At 38.7% G+C, this 24,286-nt stretch overlaps 4 protein-coding genes across 6 annotated transcripts; 2 read left to right on the top strand and 2 right to left on the bottom strand.

The window, feature by feature from the left end:
- Window positions 1-796: 796 nt before the first annotated feature.
- On the top strand, window positions 797-2,824 carry LOC103707948 (protein trichome birefringence-like 36). Its single transcript, XM_008792681.6, has 5 exons — window positions 797-1,526; window positions 1,602-1,773; window positions 1,846-2,027; window positions 2,098-2,256; window positions 2,381-2,824. Exons 1-5 carry the CDS (start codon window positions 928-930, stop codon window positions 2,685-2,687), a joined length of 1,419 nt encoding a protein of 472 aa, XP_008790903.4. The 5' UTR covers window positions 797-927; the 3' UTR covers window positions 2,688-2,824.
- Window positions 2,825-4,321: 1,497 nt separating this feature from the next.
- On the bottom strand, window positions 4,322-5,228 carry LOC103705873 (RmlC-like cupins superfamily protein). The gene has a single exon (XM_008789760.5). It carries the CDS (start codon window positions 5,190-5,192, stop codon window positions 4,524-4,526), a length of 669 nt encoding a protein of 222 aa, XP_008787982.2. The 5' UTR covers window positions 5,193-5,228; the 3' UTR covers window positions 4,322-4,523.
- Window positions 5,229-10,175: 4,947 nt separating this feature from the next.
- Window positions 10,176-12,402, top strand: LOC103707939 (bZIP transcription factor ABI5 homolog). Its single transcript, XM_088720672.2, has 4 exons — window positions 10,176-10,900; window positions 11,516-11,587; window positions 11,801-11,830; window positions 11,937-12,402. Exons 1-4 carry the CDS (start codon window positions 10,253-10,255, stop codon window positions 12,024-12,026), a joined length of 840 nt encoding a protein of 279 aa, XP_088576798.1. The 5' UTR covers window positions 10,176-10,252; the 3' UTR covers window positions 12,027-12,402.
- Window positions 12,403-14,041: 1,639 nt separating this feature from the next.
- LOC103705862 (ACT domain-containing protein ACR12-like) lies at window positions 14,042-23,428 on the bottom strand. 3 transcript variants are annotated; one of them, XM_088720670.2, is made up of 10 exons: window positions 23,044-23,428; window positions 22,193-22,247; window positions 21,352-21,514; window positions 20,608-20,731; window positions 19,693-19,771; window positions 19,542-19,601; window positions 15,698-15,753; window positions 14,872-14,977; window positions 14,724-14,792; window positions 14,042-14,401 (listed from the first exon to the last, which is right to left on the bottom strand). In XM_088720670.2, the coding sequence occupies exons 1-10, from the start codon at window positions 23,229-23,231 to the stop codon at window positions 14,339-14,341; spliced, it is 963 nt and encodes a 320-aa protein (XP_088576796.2). In that variant the 5' UTR covers window positions 23,232-23,428; the 3' UTR covers window positions 14,042-14,338. The 3 variants fall into 3 exon arrangements, with proteins under 3 accessions (XP_088576796.2, XP_008787972.3, XP_088576797.2); XM_008789750.5 differs by having other exon boundaries at window positions 20,608-20,702; window positions 21,392-21,514; XM_088720671.2 differs by lacking the exon at window positions 14,872-14,977.
- Window positions 23,429-24,286: the final 858 nt, after the last annotated feature.

The following is a 24,286-nucleotide window of genomic DNA, read 5'->3' as shown; positions in this document are numbered from 1 at the left end:
TAACACCCAAGGCTTCATCTATGTAACCTTCGCTAAACAAACCACCGGTCAGAGGATTGCAAGAAAATGCTGAAGCCTTTCCCCAACCTCTCCATTTGTCGAGCAACTTCTCGGCGTTGTCCACTTCCCCTTTCTTTGATAACCCATTGATGACGGCATTATAGGTGACGTCGTTGGGCAAGCACCCAGCGTCCATCATCTCCATCTCTCCCAAGAGCTTGAGGGTCTCTGCTCGGCCTTGCCTTTCTTGCAACAAGAATCCATGATCGACAACCCAACGCCCTTTTCTGACAACTACCCCCCGCTCCTGGACATCTGGCATACGTTATCGACAGGGGAGGGAACTTCGCCGGTGAGAGTGGCAAGTTTTGTAACTGCTCCCCGCATTGAATGAAGATGCTCATGATGCATTCGATCTGTGAGTGATTTGCTGAGGGGATGTCAATCTTACCAGCATTTTGCAATTCAGATCTACATGGTCGATAGTACAAATGGAAGGAATAATTGATGGATGGATATGTTTCAACCAGACTCCTATAGACGAGTACTGGTGGGTTTTATCCCTATACAATATCCTCTAGTTCACATAGATTATGGATCGGATCTACTCTGATGCCATTTGTAGCAACTCAGAATATCATCCAAAATGACTAATCAGAAGGTTATTATTTGGATTTCTTGATCCTATATAAATATCCAAAATCTACTTAGCGAATAACCAATGTGAAACTAAACACACGTCTGCACGGATCCTCACATTAACTGAATTTTAGCCAGAAATGGAGCCACATGGTCGGGGAGGGGATCACGTAGATCTGTTAAAATTCAGTTAAAATATCATGCATTGTTGAGTGTGTTGCCTTTCTTTCGGATATATTTTGTTTTGTAGATGAAATCATGACATGAGACGAAGCCTGCTGCAAGAAGATGAGCTCGTCAAACCAGCTTTTGCTGCATCCGGAATTCTCGTGGCCAACACACTCAACAATAAAACACGACATCTCAATGGCCTGGCATCATGGGACCAACAAAAGCAACCCACCATTTACGGTGCGTGATAAGGTAGAACATAGGACAAATCCCACCCCACATAAAAGGATGTCAAAGCCATCTTCAACAAACCTCATCAGCTCTCCCCTATCCATCCTCTTCCAACTTGAGCTCCAAATGGCTGCAGAATCAACCCTCCAAACCTCTTTCCTGCTCTTCTTATGCTTCATCACCCTCTCGATAGTGTCTAAGAACTTCTACATCACACCTTGTCTGGCTGACTTAGCCGTGGACTCCGTTGATGAGTGGACCGAAGAGAAGGAAGATGATGAGGTTAATGATGAGGTTCAGAGCCAACGGACACTGTCAAGAGACTGTGACTTGTCTGTTGGAGAGTGGGTTTTCGATGCATCATACCCTCTCTATGAACCAAATTGCCCTTACCTCAGCAACCAATTAAGCTGCCGGAGGAACGGAAGGCCGGACTCCGACTACGAGAAGTGGAGGTGGAAGCCGCATCGGTGCTCAATTCCAAGGTAAATGAGAGAACTGAAGCCGAGTAGAAAGAAATTTACCAACAAACTAATGAAAGTTACGATGATGTTCTGTAGGTTCAATGCCTTGGACTTCCTTGGAAGAATAAGAAAGAAGAGAGTCATGCTAGTGGGAGACTCCATAATGAGGAATCAATGGGAGTCTCTCGTTTGCTTGGTGGAAGCAGTGATTCCAAGCGAGAGGAAGCTGGTTTCTTCCCATGGCCCAACCATTGCTTTCCATGCAATGGTAAGATCGATAAACCGTTTTCATGGAACGAGAAATCGATCTAGATGACAACAACTCGAATGAATTGTGCAGGACTACCAAGCATCGATCGAGTTCTCATGGGCTCCTCTTCTAGTGGAATTGAAGGAAGAAGCGCATCACAAGAAGATTCTCCTCCTGGATTCGATCGAGGAGAACGCGAAGTACTGGCGTGGAGTCGACGTACTTGTGTTCGACTCTGCTCATTGGTGGACTCATTCCGGCAAATGGAGCTCGTAAGTTGAAATTTCTCGGTTTTATTTGTCGTGATATACAGTTCAAATTAAGTAGGAAAAATTTTGGCAGGTGGGATTACTACAAAGAGGGGGAGAGGCTGTTCGCTAGTTTGAACCCAATGGTTGCCTATGAGAAGGGACTCACAACATGGGCTAAGTGGGTGGACTTGAACTTGGATCCTAATCGAACTCGAGTCATCTTTCGAAGCGTCTCGCCCCGGCATAACAGGTGCAGCAACATTGTCCATATAGAATTTTTTTTTTTTTTTGATACGACGGCAGGTGTGAATGTAACCAATAAAATCAGAAAATATATAAGAAGAGATGGTCTTGCTGTTTATTAATTTGGATAGGAAAAATGGATGGCAATGCTACAAACAGAGGGAGCCTCTGGTCTTCTTGGGCTACAGACCTCGGGTTCCCGGCCAACTGGCCGTGGTACACGACGTACTGAAGAAGATGAGCTTTCCAGTATACCTTTTAGATGTGACGAGCATGTCGGCACTTCGAAGAGATGGGCACCCGTCGATATTTGGAAGAGCTGCTGGTGAGCAGGGGAGGCTGGACACAGTAGGCTGGACCTCGGATTGCACCCACTGGTGCTTGCCCGGGGTGCCTGATGCATGGAATGAGATGCTTTCTTATGCTCTTCTTCTCTAGATATCAAACAAGAGAAAAAACTCGGCTAGTGGTATGCTTGTACTTGGCCTTTGTAGTGATGCTATTAAGGTTTTATGTGGTTTTCTGTTTGGGTTACTTGTATGATCTTCAAGGTTATGATATTACTTAGCTTGTGCTTCTCTTTGTTTCTCTTAAGATAAGAGATCAATGTGTTTAACACCTTTTTTTGTCTTGGGCTCCTTAATTAATGATTCAGCGTGTGGTGGTTTAATTTGCTAGCTAAAACGGATTAAATGGAGGACGGACATGATTCACCTTCCCTGGATGATGGTTGCACTGCATGATCAGCTAATGGCGACCGAAATAATCGTTATGTAATTGGTTTATCACGGGCCAATTCCATCGGTCAATGAATAGAAGGGCTGTTGAATTCATTCCCGTATGCCAATTGAGAATTTATGGGTCAGCGACGAAGAGGTCCGCAGTTTATGGTCTTCGTCAAAGTTCTCCAAGCCGCCTTGAATTCAATTTTGGCTCCTTGCCCTGGACCCACAAGCCAATAATAGCTGTGGGGCTTAACCTGCTTTCCACTAAGGGTGCATTTGACTCGCAGCTAAATTTAAAATTGGAATCCGTATCTGAGTCGGAATTGAAATAGATTAGATCACGGGATTCAGAATGATGATATTTTTTGACGTGTTTAGTTCTTATTGGAATCAGAATCGAAATGAGATTTGAATATGAGAGAAGGTTTGGAATTGTGTTTGACGAGATTGGGGCATTTTCATTCATATCTAGATTAGGAGACGGAGTGGAACTCCCTCCAACCAAATGACCGAAATAAAAATCACTCATTTCCATTCACATTTCAGAGCCCAACAACCAGCAACCAAATACACCTAGAATTCTACTGAATTTGCTATTAATTATATATTTTTGAGCATCAAGACATCCTGGCTACTCCCCACCCGCTAACCCATACCCATTCTAACTCCACTTAAGACAAAACTCAGGTCTCAAATAAACCTGAGTTACTGCTTACGGAACCAGTATTTATACATAGGGATCCACTTTCGTTCGCACAAATCTGCCATTGGACCAACCACTGCTCGCTTTGAGAGCTGTGTAGAATGGATGAATGATATAGTTTACAGTGCTATGAGATATATTCAGTGGATGATCCAATGGTGGATTCGTGTGAATGAAAATAAATTCTTCTTTTTAAGATACGACCCAATGGCGATATAGCATTATAAACAAAGAAGTGAAGATCTCCACTATAATAAATGCAATTTAATATTTTAGCATACCCCCATGGTGAGAACCCTCCTAGGTATTGTATTCGAATATTCAATCTGGATAATAAACGTTGCAAGTCAGGATGCTGGTGTCTGATTGTAGTGAGATGGTTCAATTCAAGTTGGTAAAAGTTAGCATGATTCAAGCGGGCACAGGTTGCAACCAATATTTACACACAAATAGATTTACACACAAATAGATAGATGGATAGAGTTAGAGAGAGAGGATGCCTTTGACGAAAGAGACAACATGTGGTCCCATCACTAAAATCCTTTCAGTTTGGTTGTTCACCAAGACCAATCCTTACATAGAGCTAGCCGACAACCCAACTCTCTTTTTGGTGCTGTGTTCATGTTCACACTTTACAGCTCAGAGAAGCAAGATAGAAGACACCATTAGATATAAAAGAACACTGATTACAGACTTAAAATCCTGCTAGAGGAAAGAAAAAAAGAAAGAAAACATTTTGGCCTCAAAAACTCCTCTTCTCACATATTTCTAAAATGTTTGGCTCATTATTGCATGATCAAATTTAAACAAATCGACAAGAAATTATAAGAAATTCCAAAATACCTTCTACTCCATTGTCTCCATCGATCCTTTGGGCCCCAGTCTCTCCTTCAACCTTTCAAGCTCTTTGGGACTCAACCCAAACGCCTTCTCCAATAGCTCCACCTTGATATCGGATCCAAACACCGTACCCGGAATCCTCACTGCCCCGGGATTCTCGCTATTAAAGCTCCCAAAGATGGTCGCCAGCGAATCCCCGACGTTCATCTGGAAATGGACCATCCCCCTGGGGAACACCATCACTTCCCCCTCCTCCACCACCTTAGCGAACACCCGTCCGCTTGAATCCACGAAGCCCGAGTAGATCCGACCCGCTACCACCAGCGCCGTCTCGGTGGCCCGCGGGTGGAAGTGGGGCGGGTTCACCCCGCCCGGTCGGAAGTCGGCTCGGACGAAGGACATCCCCAGAGTGTGGAGGCCCGGGAACTGGACCGGGTTCACGGCCACGCCAACGAACCCGGTCGAGGGGGGGACCCGGGCCGGGGATTTGACGCCGGAGAAGACGAAGTCGCCGGCGGTGAGGTTGGCCGGGTTCTTGCAGGGGTAGGAGGCGAGCCGGTTCAGGTCGACCGGGTTCGTGCCGGGGTCGGGGACGCAGAAGTCGAGGAACGGATCCGGGTCGGCGGACGCAACGGCGAGGAGAGCAACGAAGATGGTTGCTAATTTTTGGGCCATTTTCTTGCGGGTTTGAGGCAAGGCGGAAGGGAGGAGAGGAGGAGGGGTATATAAACAAACGCCAAGGTGGGTTGACGGACTTGGCACGTTTCAAAATTTGTTTATTAGTCTGTGAGGCCCACGTGTTCATTATTGGTTGGTCCTCCCATCACTACTTACTGTACGTCATTTTTTTTTTATTGCAAATGATTGTAATGCTCTGCATTAGTTTTGTAATTTAATTTTAATCTAATACATATATAATTTTGAAAGAAAGTAAGATTACTTTTAATATTTATTTTACATAAAAGAATTTTTCGCGAGGGCGGATCTTGGAGCATTAATGGTAAGGTTGACAGAAAATATGGTACAGAGACTGATGTGTATTCAATGGACCAGTCCAGATCTGGAGATGGATGAATTAGATCTTGAGTAGTTTAAATATATGGGAGATAATGCAGCGAGTGATTATTTGATTGGATCCGATCCATCTAATATTTTTTTTATATATTAAAATATTATTTCGATGAAGAGAATGTTTTGCCCATTGAATGAAAATATTTACGACCATAATGATATATATTCGTGGATGCTCCTTGATGACCATGAACCTCATAGCCTTGCATGTTAACATTTATTTAGACACTTCAAAATGTTGGTTATATGCAGAAAAATACATTAATAAACCCTGTGGCATCCGGGCATGTTATAAGGTCCCAAACTCCCATGGATATTTTTTTAAATTATATCAAATTGCTTTACACCAACTTTGCATCCGAGCCATGTCGTGCCAAAGCATTGCTGAAGTACACCAGTACCATATGGCATCCTTTTTAGGATAAGATTGGCTCAGGCTAATAAACTGTAACATTTTTCTTGTTAACAAATATAAAATTATGATAAAATTTTTCACTTAGTCTCATGATGAGAAGAGATCCACTTATAATTCGAGTTCTACTCGATCTTACTAAATCTTACTCGACTATGGTAACTTTCAGGGAGGGGCCTATATAATTAATAAATATTGTGATGTATTATGGGTCTGGATTTTAATACTATTTGTCATAGATTTAAAATCTAAAAATTTAAACTATTAGGAGGAGGGTGGATTCAGTCTAATAAATATGTAGTTTTTTTTTTATTAGTCAATGATACTTAGCGGCGTCTGAATTCTGAACCCTGCTCCCATCTATGTGGTGAATTAAGTTTCTGAGTCCACGTCATGGACACGAGGACAGAAAGATGGAAGATGGGCTACAATTTGCAGCCTATCATGGCATGATGAACTCATTATGATAATTTATGAGGAGCAATGCTTTGTACACCAACTTGATCGACACCCAAAGTCATTGCACATTCCCTTGTAGAGAGATAAAGGTATGGTCCATGGGGTTTGGGTGAACTTTGCCGGTGCAACGAGTGCTTCTTAAATCATGCCATACATAGCGTGCATGGGATCTCCTCCTCAATTAAAGGAGGGATGCCTTGGCAAATCCGCGTCCAATTCATTACTACGAGATTGCCAAGAAGGTGGGATATAAAAAAAAAAAAACTCAGCGTGGATGAAGGTTAGGTTCAACTTGGTTTGATCCTTACTGTGTCTTTTGTTTTGTTTTTTTTTTAATCAGCAAGATAGTCTGAAGCCATTATGCCATGAGAAACCGCAATGATGGCTTTATATGCTTACGTCTCAAGTATTCCAAGGATCATTCTTTATTCTTTAGGCGCAAACCAGTGATGATCAGGTTGATGCATTTGAAATTGAAGACGTGAATGTTGTTGTGAAGATACAAATCAGAAGGTCTGATTTCTTTTGTTTAAGCACGTCTGTTATGTATGAATGAGAAGAAGAAAAGAATGCAATGAAAAGAATTGAAAAAGGTTTGATCTTGCGAACATCAGAGCATGCCATTTAAACATCAAAATCTGAGGTAGGAATACCACTTTGTTGTTTAGAGATTACATAAGCGAAAAATTTACAATGCGGATTGAAATAAGGGGATTCAAGTTTGATGATCCAAAATTAGTTTAGTGAAAAATTGTTGGAAACATAGTCTCGCTTATATTAATCATAAGATGTGAATTAAATGCGGGTTACTATGTCAAAGATATGGTAGTTGTTTAGCATTTATAAGACAAGCTATTATGACTAAAATTATAAATGCTTTTAAAGCAGAAGTCATCGCTTCACCTAGAAGAAAAGAATAATATAATTTGAAGTCATCGTCATTATGGGGAAAAAAAAACTTATGAAAAATAAATCTTCTCAAAAGAAATGAACTTGTGAGATGTATAAGACAATCTTAGAATCAAATGTAATATAATCCTTTTTAAGTGTTAATCATAGTATTATATAACACAATACTGTTATACTATAATTGAGATGAATCAGTCGGCTGCAAACTAAACTTGCAACAGATCCCCCATTCGTTCCATGCTCTTTTTTTTTTCTTATTAACCAAAAAGGCCCCCTCTATCACTTATCCAACAAAAGATTACAAAGATAAATATGAAATTGCATGCTTCTTTATCTTCTTAGACGAATGAGGATTCATTGTTATATCTGTTACAATAGACGAGGAGAATAATGAAACAAGAAAAAACAAGAAAGAGCAACAAAAACATACGATATTTATATAGTTTGATCTATTGACCTATGTCTATGGACAAAAATGATGCAGAAATTTTACTATAGAAAATAAAGATCACAAAAGTACAAGGTTTATCTCAAACTCTAGCTTTTAATACATCCGATCTCTAGAACATCCAGTTGTTCCCATCTTTCAGGATTATAAGATTATATGTATGTGTGTGTATATGTATGTATGTATGTATGTGTATATAATAGAGAAAGTTGACTTGGATTCGAACTTGTGTCCTATAATAATTAGATTAGTCTAGTCTGTAGGAGCTTTCTTCCTGCACTCCTGGCTCACTAACCGTGCGGTCCAAACAAGACAAGCATGATGGCTGGGGTTTCTTTTTCCCTTCGCTTCATTCGTCGCGTTATGCTCCACTTGTTCTACTTCGGAAAAAAAATCTCTTTTTGCCTCTCTAGGTTTGTAAACTCAAGACATACTCAATAATATCAAATGCATACTCATGCTATCTCAAAAAAAAAAAAGGCCTACATTCTAGTTATTTGCTTTATTCTTTCAACATTTCTATGTTGAAAAGGCCTTAGGTAGTTCAGTACAGTATCATCTACAACTTGCGCATCAAAAAAGACCTCCTCAGCATTATGTTCTTGTCACCCATTTATTCAAAGCACTGTTAGGCTACTTTTATGTTAAATGAGAGTCAATAGCTTCATTATGGATATTCAACAACCAACCTTGCAAGCCCCGGTGATTGAGTAGTTAAAATGAGAGGCAAAAATATAAATCATCATTCTATAAATCCAATTATTGTTATATAAAAATACAGAAGCCTAAACACAGATATTTTCATCCCTTTGGCACTAGTGTCCTCAACAGTGTAAAAGTCCTAGGTGCCTTGTTTAAAATATTGCTGTGCTTAAACTGATCTCTGATATCATTTTTTTTAAAAAAAATCACCATCATCAATATGCTTATATTCATCATGTTAGGTCTTTCCACTGAAAAATTGAAACAACTTTGAGCATTTCATTCTCAACATCTAGACCTTTTACACAAACAACCTAATAAGATTAATTATACCTTGCCCTGCTAATTCTTGACATTACAAAATTCCACTGATAATCCAAGAAAGATATGAGTGGAGGCAGGTAGAGGGGGTGTATTCATGTAAAACTAATTAGAGGGAGATCCATAACTTACGGTGGCGCATCATTGCGAAACTCTTGCGATTCTTGGTGGCTAAGAAAAAAAACAATCAAATTGATCTCCCCTTTGGGCCCAGGAGATATAATGACCATGGTTAGTGGTACAGAGAGGAGTTAAACTAATATAAGACATTTAGAGATGCAAATCTTATATACATGGGGTAATAAAGCAAGGCTGAGGTGTGAGTAACGTAATGCTCCTACCTTCTCTTCCTTCCACGTGGAAGTTGGAGCTTTCTCTCACCCTCTCTCTCACACGCAAAGTAGGGTTTGGGTTCCATTAATTTCGACAGGAATGAATTCGTAGGTAATGCATCGAGCAACAGACCAGATTTTTAGATTGAGTGGAAGTTAGTCGAGATTCCTAGCATTTCTAAACTTGGTCTCAAGGTTTGGCATTTGGGCCTCTCCACAACTCTTTAGTTCTCTATCATTCTATTCATTTCATCTATGATTCTAAAATGTTTCATAGCATACTCTGTTTTGGGTTAATCACATTACTATTTCTTCCTTTGATGGTCAGGGAGGCAATAAATTAGAGCCACCTGGTTTTTATTATAACACATAAGTGGAAGAATCCGCTTCGACTATCTTGTTTTTTCGTAGTTTTTAGACTCGTTTGAGATAGGAATTTTGGGGCAACTCTTAACACGGATTTTTAATTTCTTGGAGGTTCTACGAGAATTTCGTGCTCTATATATTTTAATTATATTATAAATTAGAGATAGATTCGACCGTGTTAGGGTTCGAGCTTCAAATTTTTATTGCCAACTATACTAAAAAGATCAAATTATGCCAAACAAATCAAATTAGCACATCCTAGCATGCCCCATCCTCCCTTATTCTGCACCAAAAGAAATTTATGATAATAAAAAAATGCATGTCGCATCAACTATGAAGATATTAGTTTAATAGTATTATTATTGCTATTATTATTATTATTATTGTTATTATTCTTGCATGGTTCATGGACATTTCACAACTATCAAGAGAAGCAAAGAGGCCTTCTCCGCCAACATCAGCAGTCTCCACTTTTTTTCTTTCCTTCTTTGCCCAAAAAACTGTCTGCATCTCACCGCTTTGACATGAACTCGTAGAAATGTCTGTTCATGCTTTCCTATTCTCAAAACTAACTTAATCTTCTCTTTCTGTCTCTTTCTGCAGCAAAATCCAAACTAACGTTCCCTCTCACACTAAAAAGAAGGAAACTCCTGGACAAAGAGCCGAGCTACTCAGCATTGGCCAGAGGCGAGAGACGGAGAAGAGGAAGCAGGAGATGGACCCAATGCTCCCCCCGGCTTTGAGGCAGCCATCTATCGAAACTATATTCCTCGAGCCCTGCGACGCCTTTGAATCCTTGAACATGGAGAAATTTCTTACCAATCCTTGGTCTGCTGAGGAGACTAACACCTCTGCCGCCACCTCCAGTGCTGCTGACCCCAACCCAGCAACCCCTATCCATCGCCAGGGCTCCCCTACGCTCTCCCTCCCCAGGCCGCTCCACTGGAAGATTGTGGAGAAGGTGTGGGCAAAGATCCAAGAGGAGGGACTACCCCTCATGATGAACGTGGGAGGAGCACAAAGAGTTCACGACTCGGACGCTCCTCCTCTGTCATCATCACCATCTCCATATGAGGTTGCTGCATCTCCAATGGAGGTTAAAGGATCGACGCTTGGCCAAATGACGAGTACTGTAGCATGTGGAGGGAGGATGGAGATGTCAGATTTTGCGGTGCAGCAAGTGAGAGGGGAATCACTGCTTACGGCTGGGCTTGGGCCATGCAATGGAGAGGGGATGGAATGGGAGAGAGGTAGAAGGGGGAAGAAAGGGAAGAATGAGACGGAGGAGAAGGAAATAGAGCGACGGATGAAGAAATTGATCAGAAGTAGGGAGTCTGCTGCTCGCTTCCACGCCAAAAAACAGGTACAAATGCTTTCCCTGCTCAGCTGCAGTCTTAATCATTTTTCTTTCCTCACCAGGGAGAATAAAAAAGCTTTAATTATTATTAACTCTAATCATTCTCAGGAAGGCTTGTCAAATAGTCCAATGAAGCGTCCATTTTGTAAGTTCCTAACTTGGCTTGGCTTTCCTAAAGCTGGCCGAGCACAGCAAACAAAAGTGAAACTGTTTGAGAGCCATGCACTCTATGTTACCCATCTGAAAATATTGGGTGCTCAGAAACTAAAGGGCGTTTCTTACCAAAAAAAAACTGAGGGCATTTGTACTCGTATAAAGTGTGTTCTTAAGTATCTTATCCTTGGAAAAGATAATTGAAGTAGAGGTGGAGAGAACAGGAAAAGATACAGAGAAGATAAATAATTGAAGTAGTTTTGTTTATCTCATATTGATATATTATTATAGTTGTACATTTTCATTATAGTGCCTTTTCGAGATGTCCCTTTTATTCATTAAGGTTATATTTAGATTGTTATTTTTTCCTGAATCTTTTATTTTGCAGTGTAAAAACCAACAAACTTATTGCTCGAGAGGACCATATTTATATCCTTTTCTTGACCTTTCTTTGTGGAACCCTTACAGGCTTACACGAAAGAGCTGGAGGCTAAGGTTAACCAGCTCCGAGAAGAGAATGCCAGGCTCCAAGAAGAGGAGGTAAATGAGATCTGCAGAACTTTATTTTCTTTGAAATATTGTTATGATGGTTTTTAAGTCAACCACCCAGTAAAAACCCTATTCCCCATTCCCTAAGGTTCTTGTGAACATCTTTAGAGGAAAAAAAAATCCCTTAAGAGACAAATTAAAAGGCTCTTGTCCTCGGCAGTCACTAACAAGGTTTATTTTGTTTTCTTTCTCCCTAATTTTCAGCAAAAAAACTTGGCGAGGATGAACCACCTGGTACGGATCGTAACCTTTTATGATTCATGACTACTCCTTCTAGTTGCACGATTAGTAGCCCGATTACTAATTAGTCTGTTGCTTCTGTTGTTCAATCTGTCAACAGCTCTATGAATCAATGGATGAGCAAGCACAAAATAATGGGCAGAAGACCGTCTGCATTCCCCGTCGCCATAACAGTTGCCCGTGGTGGTGAGATGTCATCCATCATCGCCGGCTCCAGTTCCCCCATGACCCCAGTTTAGTAGTTTAATAGAGTAATGGGATGAGAGTTGCTGTTGGCTTCTGTTTCTTATAGAATTCATGTCTTATCATCGCTGTATTATAGTCGAAGTACTTTCTGTAGACGCTTGGATGGATTTTGTAGAACATGAAATCAAAATGGAATAAAAGTTTCTCCCTGTTCGTTTTTCGACGATATATATTCCGGGTGGCTCTGAGGCTTAATCCATTGATTTTTCTTGTACCATTTTAATCAGTTTATTTCGGCAGAGAAATTGTACTTCGTATGGTCATATTCCCATTCAATCCTCTAATTCTTCGTTTACGTCTTTTGTATCAAGAAATCTCCTTGGACGAGATGCGGACACCAGTTCACACACAGTCAAATATGGCCGGTATAGTTAGGCGACATGCAAGGACTAGTTGGAATATGTTGTGACGAGAAATTTTTCTAAAATACCAACTAGTCTCAGTAGGAATAGTTGAAACTCAATCATATCGAGTTTTTATTTGTTTCTTTTTGGTTAAATATGAACTAGTCCTGGTAATGGACATGCCAAGACTAGTAGAAACTAGCCAGAACGTTTTTTTTTCCCAATATAAACTGACCTTGGCATGAGATCTGCCTCAGTAATAGTTATCGTTAACAATTATTTTGTCTAATATGAACCAGTCTTGGTAGCCAGCATGCAGGATTATATTAGTAGGAATTGGCCAAAAATATTTTTTCCTGAATATAAACTTAGCCAAAGGCATGCATCAAGTTGGGACTAGCAGGGATACTCTGCATAATAAATTTCTATCGCATATGACCTAGTTTTTGCATGCAACCTACTGAGCCTAGTCTATATGTTGTTCTGTAAGGAAGGGATCGCATTATCAAATAACTTCAACTTAAAATAGTTTTAAGGATAGCTTATTTGATTAACAGTCCTTTTTTTTTAAAGTATTTCTTGAAGCCTGAAAAATGGAATCATATTTTCCCCTCAACAATGTCACCAAGATTAATATAGGAGTCCTACAAGTAAGCTTTTGAAGAAGTAATTTTTTTGTTGTCTTCATCTTAGAAGTCAGTGATCTCTGAGGTGGGTAAGAAAATATGACCACTGATGAATGTGACATGCAATATTGATGCGAACAATTGATAAAAAATAACAATTGAAAGCGGAAAAATTTTGAGACTTCTCATATATTAGTTTTATAATAAACATACACCAAAGCATTAGAAATAAATAGCTTCAATGTAATCTACTAATTTCTTCCTTTTTTCTTTTTTCCCACTCATGGGTTGCGCCGACAACCTGATATGTGAAACACGCTAGAATACGAGATACAATAAGAATGAGATGCGTCTAGCTTATTGGCAAACACTACTAGCATGCTTTCAATGTTATGATTTAACTAATTCTCTCCCTCAACAAGATTCAACCTTCTTTTACTAAAAATAATTATCAACATATATTGATCCCCAAAAGCCAATCAGCTGCTAATTTGGCAATGACCCATTACCATATATTATGTCCTAGTCACTATGGCTAAAGAGAGTATTTTATGTACATAACGGTATCCCCAAAAAAGTACCACTAACAGGGCTAACCCTTGACTAACCGGTAACATGAGATATCAAGAAAACTATGTTATGTGATATAAAAGAATCAATCAAATGAAAAATGAACTAAATAATCAGGCATCATTCAATTTTCTGTCTTTTTTTAATCAGAGCAATAGTTTTTGAGGCTTTGCTAAATGCCCTTATTCTGCTTGGATATCACTTCCCTGAAAAGATATCGCCATGAAATATTTATAGTCCCATGTTTGATTTTATTGGAAAATGAAAGGCGGTTGGTATCTGAATATGAAATCTTCTGGTTTAAAAAGCAGAATTCAGAAGCGACAGCCTAGGTATTTTTCATCCTAGTGGTCAGACTTGAGACAACTCCAAAGCAGCAGACCTAAATTACACGTGCTCAAAATGGAGGGCAAGCAAAATTAAAGAACCATCATCATTCACAACATTTGATTAGAATGAATCGCTCTGACAAACAGAAGCAGCTGCAGCTAAAGCCAATCAAAATTAAAGGCTAAAAGCATCCAGTTCACTTCAGAATAGAGACCTCAAGTCCACCCCTACAGTTAGCAGCGAACAGAGCAGATACCAATAATCATGTATTCGGCAAAGGATGTAACAGAAGGGTGCCTTGTGGCCCCTAATTACAGAATCAGTTTTGTAAACAGTGGAAGGGGAGCTGCACCAATGGTGGTCTTGAGCTGCATAGGAATGAGGCATCAATAGCTGTCTTCATCTGTTTCAGGCCTTCTAAGGTAGTAACGCAAACAGTTTGTCAACACCTGCATGCACATTAGATTTCCTGGATAAGAGGATATGGAGCGCTATCTATTAAGTCAAAGAAATCATATCATGTATCATTCTTTGCACGAACTCTCTCCTTCAGTGTATACTTATTCAAATATCACATTCATCCAATCTCTATCGAGTTACTGGACTTTTTCTGAAACAGATCACATGGAAGAGCTAGTGCGAGATATAAGACTGTCCTTTTGTTTGGAGCAAATTTTCTAAGAAGTTTTGTCTGTATAGGTATTTGAAAAAACATATGACTCAAACCAATTGCCTATGAAAACTGATAAGAAAATACAGAGATAACCTTACCTGCGATAAGGAGTTGTTCAATGCCGCACCTCTGTAGCTTACATGGAATTTATCCTTCGCAACCAGGCCCTGTAAAATAAGATAAAATAGATATATCTTTACTTGAAAAGCAATTGGTAGTTGTTCTGGAAAGAAGAAGAAGACATACTTCAGTGTCGATCTCAGCTGATTCCACATCAATATTTATGTCTATTATAATCTTGATTATCTCCAACAGTAGTCCAGGTCGATCAGCAGTCTCAATGTAGAGTAAGCTGTAGCAGTATTAAAAAGTTCAAGGAAGCAGGGTTGTGACATTTTAAGAAATTCCAGATTAAGAAAACAGTAACCACCTGAGGGAGGAAAAGCAAGGAGAAAGGGGGGGAAAAAGAAGGGAAGAAAAAAAGGAGGGGGGAGGGGGGTTCCCATGCACGTGGAAGCAAATAACCATCAAGTAAGCTGCAGAGCAGAATAATGTGAGAACCAAGATTCGCTATAACGAAACGTACCACCCCATGCCGGATGTACCAAAAAGTATCAGTATCAAACCAAGACTCGGTACACCAAACCTACCCATGTACTGGACGTATCGCACTGTACCAGCATGGTACCAATACAGGATCCGATACCGATATGGAAAACCTTGATAAGAACAAGCATACTGTCTCAAGACTCTCAATGCTTGTGTGCCTCTTAAATAGTATTTAATTATTCTAGAAGAGGTATGTAGATCTAATGAGAATTAAAGGTTCATGTTTTATGATGACTTATAGAAAGATAACCAATAAAGACAATGACAAAAAAAAAAGACTTGTAATAAGCGTGGAAACCAAAGACCGTGTTGGTAAACTATAGTAATTGCCACTAAGTAAGAGTTTCAAATATTATAACATACCGCATATTCCTTTTTAAATATTTAGAACTTTACTTGAATTTACAGCAAACTTAATAATATCAAGCACAAAAACAATAAATACCAAAATGAAGTAACAAACCTTCTCTTTGGTCCATCATCTTGAACAAATATATGTGTTGCAATGTCAACATCAAGCTGTCCATAATAAGAATTAACAGGTCAGGGTTTCTGTTTGAACAGCATGCAAGATGAGAGACATCCAAGACAAAGCTAATTTTAGGTCCAGGAATGCACTCAATTGGTACTCAAAACCTAGTTGAAAACGTGCTACAAATTTAGTATAACACTTTGTATTGAATATAACACTTAGTTAACCCTTTGTACTGAATATAAATTAAAGGCCTTATATTTTAACTAGCAAGAATGCTCTGATGCTTGTCACAACAAGCATTCCAAACGTGATTTTAACAGTTTGGACACAAACAATGCAAAGATTTTACCCATGTCCTAGAATAAATCTAACTAGATTAAATTTTACGTACAACGTCAATTAAAAGACTACTTTCACCTGCAAATGTTTGAGTTAGCACCAACTAAATGGTGAACTGATGTACAACTCTCAAAGAAACAACCATGGCAACAAAAAAAAACTACAGCTCCACTTGTAATAGGCAGTCCATCTCTTAGAACACAAAAGGTGGATTTGCAATCAGAGAGTAGCATACTTTGCATTAGACCAATTTCAAATTTTTAATCCAATATTCGCATAATTATAATTGCAATGCAACTGTAACTTCCTGCAAGAAATGTTACCTTTGTATTCCATGGCAAAGGATCATAAAAGTTTAAAATATCCATCAGCTCTCAGTTACTTCCTCGTCATTTGTCACATTTCTAAATTACTCTCACATCCCTACCTACACAGCCTAACACAGTTCTATTGTGGTTATTTTTTGTCCTTGAGCCTTCAAATCATCTCGCTTTGTCATCCCAGTCCAATGATATTAGAACCTCATACATCCATCTTTCAAATCCTTAAAGAATCTAACTCGCAAAGTTTTTTTATGTTGTTTTATATCCCGGTTTCCAGTCTTGAGGTTAGCATGTGTTTCCATCTATATTACTTGATCCCCTGCACATGCCCTTCATGCTCTAAGTGAAAACCTGAAATAAGCAACTTTATCGGCGGCCAAATTACCTCGAATGGACCTTAAAGACATGCTCTTGCCTACAAACAAAACCGTGATGAATGTACTCCCCACAAATTTTTAGTGATTGCCTAATCAAGATTATCCTGGCCTTGAGCATTCAATGCCTTAGCTTAAACCATGTTTTTTTTTTATTTTTTATGTTCCAACAGTTTTGCATACAGCCCCATTGCATGCCTCAAAAATGTAAGGTCACGATCAAGGTCTGCCGAACTCGACCGAACCATCTGGTTCCGGCAGTGTCGAACCGACCTGGTGCAAAACTAGGTTGGTTTGCCTAATATATTTAGTTCCGACTCCGTACCGACTGGAACCTCTACCAAGCCGGCCGAAGCTGGTCCTTTACCGATCGGAACCGGCTGGTAAGTGTCCAAACTGGCCGGAACCAGTCGGTTCGGTGCAGACTCGATGCAAACTGATACCGGCTGAAACTTCTACTGAGCCGGCTGGAACTGGTCCTTTACCGATCGGAACCAGCCGATAAGTGTCCAAACTGGCCGGAACTAGTCAACTCGGTGCAGACTCGGTGTGAATCGGCCGGTTCGCACCGCGTCAACCCGATTTTGAATCGGGTTGACACTGTGGACTACACCGGATGCTTTTTAAAGCATCGAGTCTGTTGAAAAGGCCGAAGAGTGTTTATAACCCGGAGCGTGTTCCTTATGAGATGAACGTACAAGACTACGCCACTTAATTAGAGGGGTGGGCTGATGTGCCTTTTGACTACGCTGATGATCTGGATATCTACGAGAGGCATCGCTACTCGATGCTATTTTAGATATCAGTATGTATGTTGGACTTTAAATGTATGTAATTGATTGTATTATTTTTTAATTTTTACGTCACTGCTTGATTTGAGAATATTTTATGTTGTTCATTTTATGATTTGTCTCATTTTAAAGCAATAAGATATATCATCTAGGTTAACCGGGATCATAGAAACACCAAAAATATCAAAAAATATCAAAAAATATCAAATTAGACTTTAAATCATTGAAAAAGTTCCAAAAGAGTGATTACCAATTAAATATTTTTGAAAACTCAAAAAAAAGGACATGCCGATATGTGAACCGGCACGCCTGGCACCCTATCCGTATCAATTTGGTATGGCACCGAACCGTACCGGGCGCCGACCGGTACGGATCCCGATACTGGTTTAGTGGACCTTAGTCACGATAATTGACAGACTACAGCATTCCCACTCTTAATACACCTGCCATTATCCGCACCTCCAGGCCTTTCTTCTATCATGTTACCTGGTCCATATAGTTCATAAGCCCAGGAAAATATGCCTTAGTCGCTTGCATTATATTGCATTTTCATATTGTTTCAAATCTTTGAGTTTATAGGTTCTTGGGCATTTTTTGCAACAAGGCCTCCATTTGATAAAAGTAGACATAATAGAATAATGATATGTAAGATCGTATAACACATATGGCACATCAAAAAGTAAATAGCGCTGATCCAAATTGTTCACATATATTATCATATGACTGGATGTTGTAGAAACCAAACTACTAGAATATTATACGGCACATAATTTTATTTCTAAAGATTGAAAAAGAGGATAACCAGTCTTCTTGTAAGTGATGTCCAAGTGAATATTGCACTTGTTAAGTTCATAAAAGTGTTTCTCCTATGTCAAAAGTGATACCGAACCGATACAATGCACTTATTTAGGCCCATCAAAGTGTTTCTAGAGAGAAAAAGCATTAAGTTATCTTTAGGGCCAGATCATGTACTGATAAAAGGAATGAGTATCCATGCCCGTCTCTTACGCAATAAAGGAGAAAAGAGAATACTAAACTCACAAAACCCATTCCTTTGCTGTAGGAGAACTAGGTCACTAGGCCAATTGACCGAACAAGTTCCAAAATGAAAGGAAAATTTTGAATAAATTGCAGTTCGGTTAGATAACAAGTCCAACATAGTCCAAAACATTTAAAAACATCCAGTTGCAACAGTTCATAAAGTTTTAATTAGCAGAACTGGTCCAGATGTTGTATCCTATTTTTCTTTATTTATACTTTATATGTGTTCAAATAAACCAGGTAAGCAAGCAAACCCATTTGAACTGTGACCAATAAATGGGTCCAGCCATGTTGTAGTACAGGGAATGGTGTTTATTATTGACAGCTGGAGATTAACTCCTGAAATGCTTATATTTTGAGAATTTGCAAAAAATAGGTACAGTACCTGAAGAATTTGATCGAGTTTCCTGAAGAATTGTGATATTGTGTGAACCTTAAGGCATTTATTTGAAGTAAATATAAAGCAATACTCAGAACTGAATAACTGAAAATTTGCAACAAAAGCATCAGAACTCTCACTAAAGGAAATTCTTTCATAGAGCTTAATAAAGAATTAATTCTTAAGTTATAAAAATAAGAATTTTTTATGCTAAGCTTCTCAAGGAGTTGCAGTATCACCTTTTGCTACTTCTGTTTAATTAAATAACAAATTCAATTCCATTTTTCTGGGCAATATAATAAGAAACAACTGAATCGAGTGAGAGGAACTTTTTACAGCTCATGTGTGGACTTCTCACAATTTCTCTATGTTTTTGCCTTGTCAGTGGTTGGTTAATCTAGAACTTCAAAAGGAAAGCTAACATATTTTGCCAATGAAGGATAACGTAAAATACTTAGATCCAGACTAATACAAAATTCCAAACATTGAACCTAGAAATGACAGAAAGGTAGATTCTTAGCATAAATAAAGCTTGACTCAACAAGATGTAGTACAATATTCAACTATCAGAAAGAACTATGTTACCTTCTTCTTTGGAGGTTTTATTCCAAAAACCTCACCCATTGCCAGCTTCTCACTAGATTCCTACAGAAACAGCAAATAGATTGTGCAATTAAAGAACAAAAACTATTAAAATACATGTCAAATCTAGACAAGTATGAAAATAGGAACATACAGGGTGGTACTCAAGAAGATTGTTTATTATGGTAAGCCGAATTTTTTCCAACATTGCAGGGTTTTCAACCTTCCGTCCCCTAGCATGTTCATGAAGCCAACTAGATGATCAGATAACAATATAAATGGGGAAAAACAAAAACTCTAACCATTCAATATCCACAAGAAATGACAAAGAAAAAAATGCCCTCATTGGCAATCAGTTTCAATTACACTTGAAAATGGCAACATTGTATGACTCTTAGAAATGGTTCTTATTACAGTCATAACGGATAAGCTCATGACCAAGGATGGTATGTCCATTAGGCCTTGCCTACTGGTGTAATGACAAAGCACATTATGTGGCACATCAATAGCTTCAAGATCTGGTTCCATTGAATCACTTCCACATCAGATATTCATAAAAATAAGTCTGACATCTACTTTGCCAAGCAATGAACTATCACCAATACCAGTAGAAGTTGAAGATATTGCATGGCTAATCTGGTAAATATGCACAGTGCATATTCTGGTTTGCACTGAGTAAATGACCAAGACGATAGCATATTGTGCATAAATAAGAAGAGGACCGCCTTCATCAACTGATTGTAATGTTTAAGACATTTTCAGATATGAGGATTGAGTTCAATAACAAGGCAGGATACACCAACTAAACAAAAAAAATTCACATATGGAGAAGATCAATAACTACTCTAAAAAATTATTATAAAATAAATCAGTAGAATCTTTCATAACAAAAATATCACCCATGATTGTACGTCATGAAAATTTTTTCCTTTATAATAGAACACTCAGCTCTTACAGTTCCCTTGGTCACATCCAGGCCCAGATCTCTGAGTGAAGATCCATAACTTCTTTTAAAAGATTATTATAAAACAAATCACTAAAAAATCTTAAATAACAAAATATCACTCACGATCGCATAATGAAAAATTTTGTCTGTATAGCAGAAGGCTCAGTTGTCACACTTCCCTTGGTCACATCCAGGCCCAGATCTCTGAGTGCCTTCATCTGCATATTTCTAACAACTGATAAGTAGCCTGTCACCCAGATATACAAAGATAATATTAAATAATCTAATTGTCTTGTAGGTCACAGTGATAAGTAATAACCACGTTCAGAAGCACACTAGACAAACCTACCCACCCTCAAGGATATGCACAATACTGGCACCGAGTGCAATGTAACCATAGTATAACTTTTACCAATGCATAATTGGCTTCAAATGCTTCATATCTCGATTATGCAAACTAAAATCGAGATGAATGCTCATGACAGTCTGCAATGGTTGAATGAGTATTCAATAACATAGATTGTCCAAGGCATTATCATTTTTGTAAAATCAGTTGATTGACCACAAAACAAAGAAAATAATTTGGAAAAAATCCAGAAAATCTCCTTTTTTATGGGTGCTGTATAGATTGCTTTTATATAGACTTCCATCAGTGACAAAATAGTTAATGATCTTGCTAGTGATAGTGGAAACATCAACCAGAAAAGAGAGAAGGGGGGGGGGGGGTAAAAGATTACAAGATATTTTTTAAAAGAATAGAGGACAACTGCATGACAGAGGATCACCATGTTATTTACACCACAAAGCTAACAACTGCAAGAGAGTTGAAAATACATCCAGCAAGGATATTCTAGGATAAGGTGTGACCTTTTTTTTTACTGAGAACAAGGAAAAACAGTAACATCACCGTGTCAACAAGTGGCCCCAGACGGTCCCCAAAACTAATCTGCACAATTGTTGCATCTGGATCCGAATCTTGATCGATCAACACAATTGGCATTGGAACCACATTCTTCTCTTGGTCAGACATCTGCCACAAAGAACTTTGTCAAAATAGTGGACATCAAAACAATATAATCCAATGGTATCAAAAAATTTCATACAATTTCAGGAAAAAACAAATTTAAAGTACACAAAAACTGCAGATAGCCCAAGCAAGCTCCCCTACTTTGCCCCAACATTTCATAAATTAAACAGGAGAATATTGCATTTGCACAAGAAATGTAGTTTCATCTTGGAGACCGGATTTTCATAATATACTTGTTCTAGTTTTCTAAATAATAAAATCTTTTTTTTTGTTTTCTTTCTTTTACCAATTATTTAACTATAGCTTCTGCTGAAACAATACATAGATTTTCAGTTGGCACTGGTTAAATGCTCACATTAGTTTAAATTAAAAAAGATGATGATAATAGCTTTCCACTATTTATTCCAGAATTCCATATCTTCTTTAAGGCAATCATGAACCCACTTAGTCTTCATGCCTGAGTAGTATGATCATCACAGGTTTTGGCAGATACACAATAAAGATTCAAGACTTCGTACTAGTAAAGTAGGACAAAACAAAATGTTAAGCAAAGAGAATCATTAAAAGAAGCATTGCATCTTTCCACCCAAAGCATAATTGCGCATAATACAACTGTTCGAACCTTCATAGAGAAGATTGTTGTTAATAGACACATCACAGATGAAGGATGATTTCACATACCGAGGAGGAAGATCCCAATGTGTCTGCTGAATCGACAGAAGATTGAAAACCACTCCTGCAGAGCAAAGACTTTAAGATATACTTAATGATGATTTCTAAAAAATGTTTATGCTGCACATGTAATCAGTGGCGCCACAAAACATTGTCTCCCACCAAAGAAAATTTAGCATTGAATATCATAGATATATGACAACCTTAATAAAAATTTTTTTTTCTATTTGCAATTTAAGATATATGTATGAAACGGTGAACAAAGAAAATGAAAGCAAAACAACATGTATCAACATGTGGTGCCAGGTCCTATACTCAAATTTTTTGATAGAGAATTACAATTAACAAGATTAGTGTCACTTTTCTACCCTGCTCTTTCACCAGCAGTGTGAACCATCAACCATTGCATTACTACTAGTCTCTTATGTAATTAATTGTTGCTTTTCTACCACTATTATGAATTTAATCAAATTCTACAGACAGTGTATTCCCTATTATACAGATCCTTACTTGTGCTCTCAAGAAACCAAATCATATATTTACATGTAAATATATAATTCTAATCAGATAAAGAAAGAAAGAAAACAAAAATGAATATTATCACATGCAAAAACTCAAAGATCAATTGAGTTGGGAAAAAAGGAAAACAGAACATCATAGCAAACCAAACTATTTTATATGCATATTTTCACGTCAAATTGACTGCCAGAGAGGCGCATCATATCCTTGAGAATAAGTAGAGAAAGAAGAGGAGAGAAATAAATCCAGATTAAGGGAACAAAATTTTCATCATGACTCAAATCATCAAGAAAACAAAGACCAAGCAGCCCAACCAAACCAAAAAGTGAATCCAAGCTCACCCTCGGATCTTTCCGAGAAGTCCGCTGCCGCCGGAGGCGGTCGATCCATAGAGGAAGGGAAAGGGATTGGCGACCTCCACACGGAGGGAGTGGGAGCGGGGAAACCCTAGGGCGGAAGCCCTCGAGAGACGGAGGGCGCGAGAGGAGTAGAGTGCGTGAGAGGAGAGGAAGGCAGTAGCTGAAGCCATCGCCTTTGCTGTTACAGGGAGCGGAAATGGAGATGCGAAGGGTTGGTGTAGGTTCTGCAGTCCCTGAGACAAAGCAAGGGACAGAGTAAAGGGTGTCTACGGTGTTTTCGAAAGCAAGCAGCATCTAAATAGGATTGTGTCTGGATCCAGAGGTTTGCTCGTTTAGCTCATGGTTTTCTTTCTTTTTTTCGACAGGTGGCTTGGTTGGGCTATCAACGAGATCAGTCCTAAATTGAGCGCGGAGTACCGTACTGCCTTGGGTGTAGCGGTGAAAGAGATTGCGAGCCATACTTCATTCTAGCGTGACCAGGTTTATTGGTATCCCACCACATGCCCGGTGCTAATCTGACCCTATCACTTAAACGATGGGCCATTACATTAATATATATTGCTTACTATATCTGGCTGGCTAGAAATACCTGAATGTTTGAAGAGAGCAGTTCTACACCAAAGTTCGTGATGAACAGAGCCCGGGTGTATGCTGCGGAGATCATAGGTCTATCGGATAGGCTGTTGACAGCTCGAGACACCTAAAACTCTACTTCTGCTTTTGTAGTGCCTCAGACGATGTACATCATCTGAGTTTCCACCTTCGAGTTTTCTTAAGATCAACTTTGATGGATGTGTTTTGAATGACGGTATGAAGATAACAGCCGATGGAAATTTTGCAAACATACGTTTAATATGTTCCAATATTAATATGTGCACATGTGCTTAACTTCGATGGATTTTTAATATGTGCACATATGTTTCAAACATGAAAGAACATAAGCATAAATATGTTAGAAGTTTGTGTCTTGAAATTTTGCAAACCAATGGAAATTCTTAACTTGTTTCTCCTTCATATGCAAAGGATACAGTTTGGCGGAGATAGTTTTCTAATAGTATCTTCAAGGTTCACTTGGAACATTTTCTTTAATTATTTGGAAGATTCTCTTTCTGAAAAAATTAAAAATCTTTATATGGTTGGCTTCTAAGAATATGATTTTTGCCGCAGAAAATTTAGCAAAACGAACAAAGCTAAGTTCTGCTCAGAGTGTTTTAGAGCCCTTGAA

The sequence above is a fragment of the Phoenix dactylifera genome, chromosome 4, assembly GCF_051530095.1.
Source record: "Phoenix dactylifera cultivar Ajwa chromosome 4, Ajwa_hap1_PhDact_Kaust_v1.1, whole genome shotgun sequence".
NCBI lineage: Eukaryota > Viridiplantae > Streptophyta > Magnoliopsida > Arecales > Arecaceae > Phoenix > Phoenix dactylifera.
This window is presented reverse-complemented; position numbering and strand designations above follow the sequence as displayed.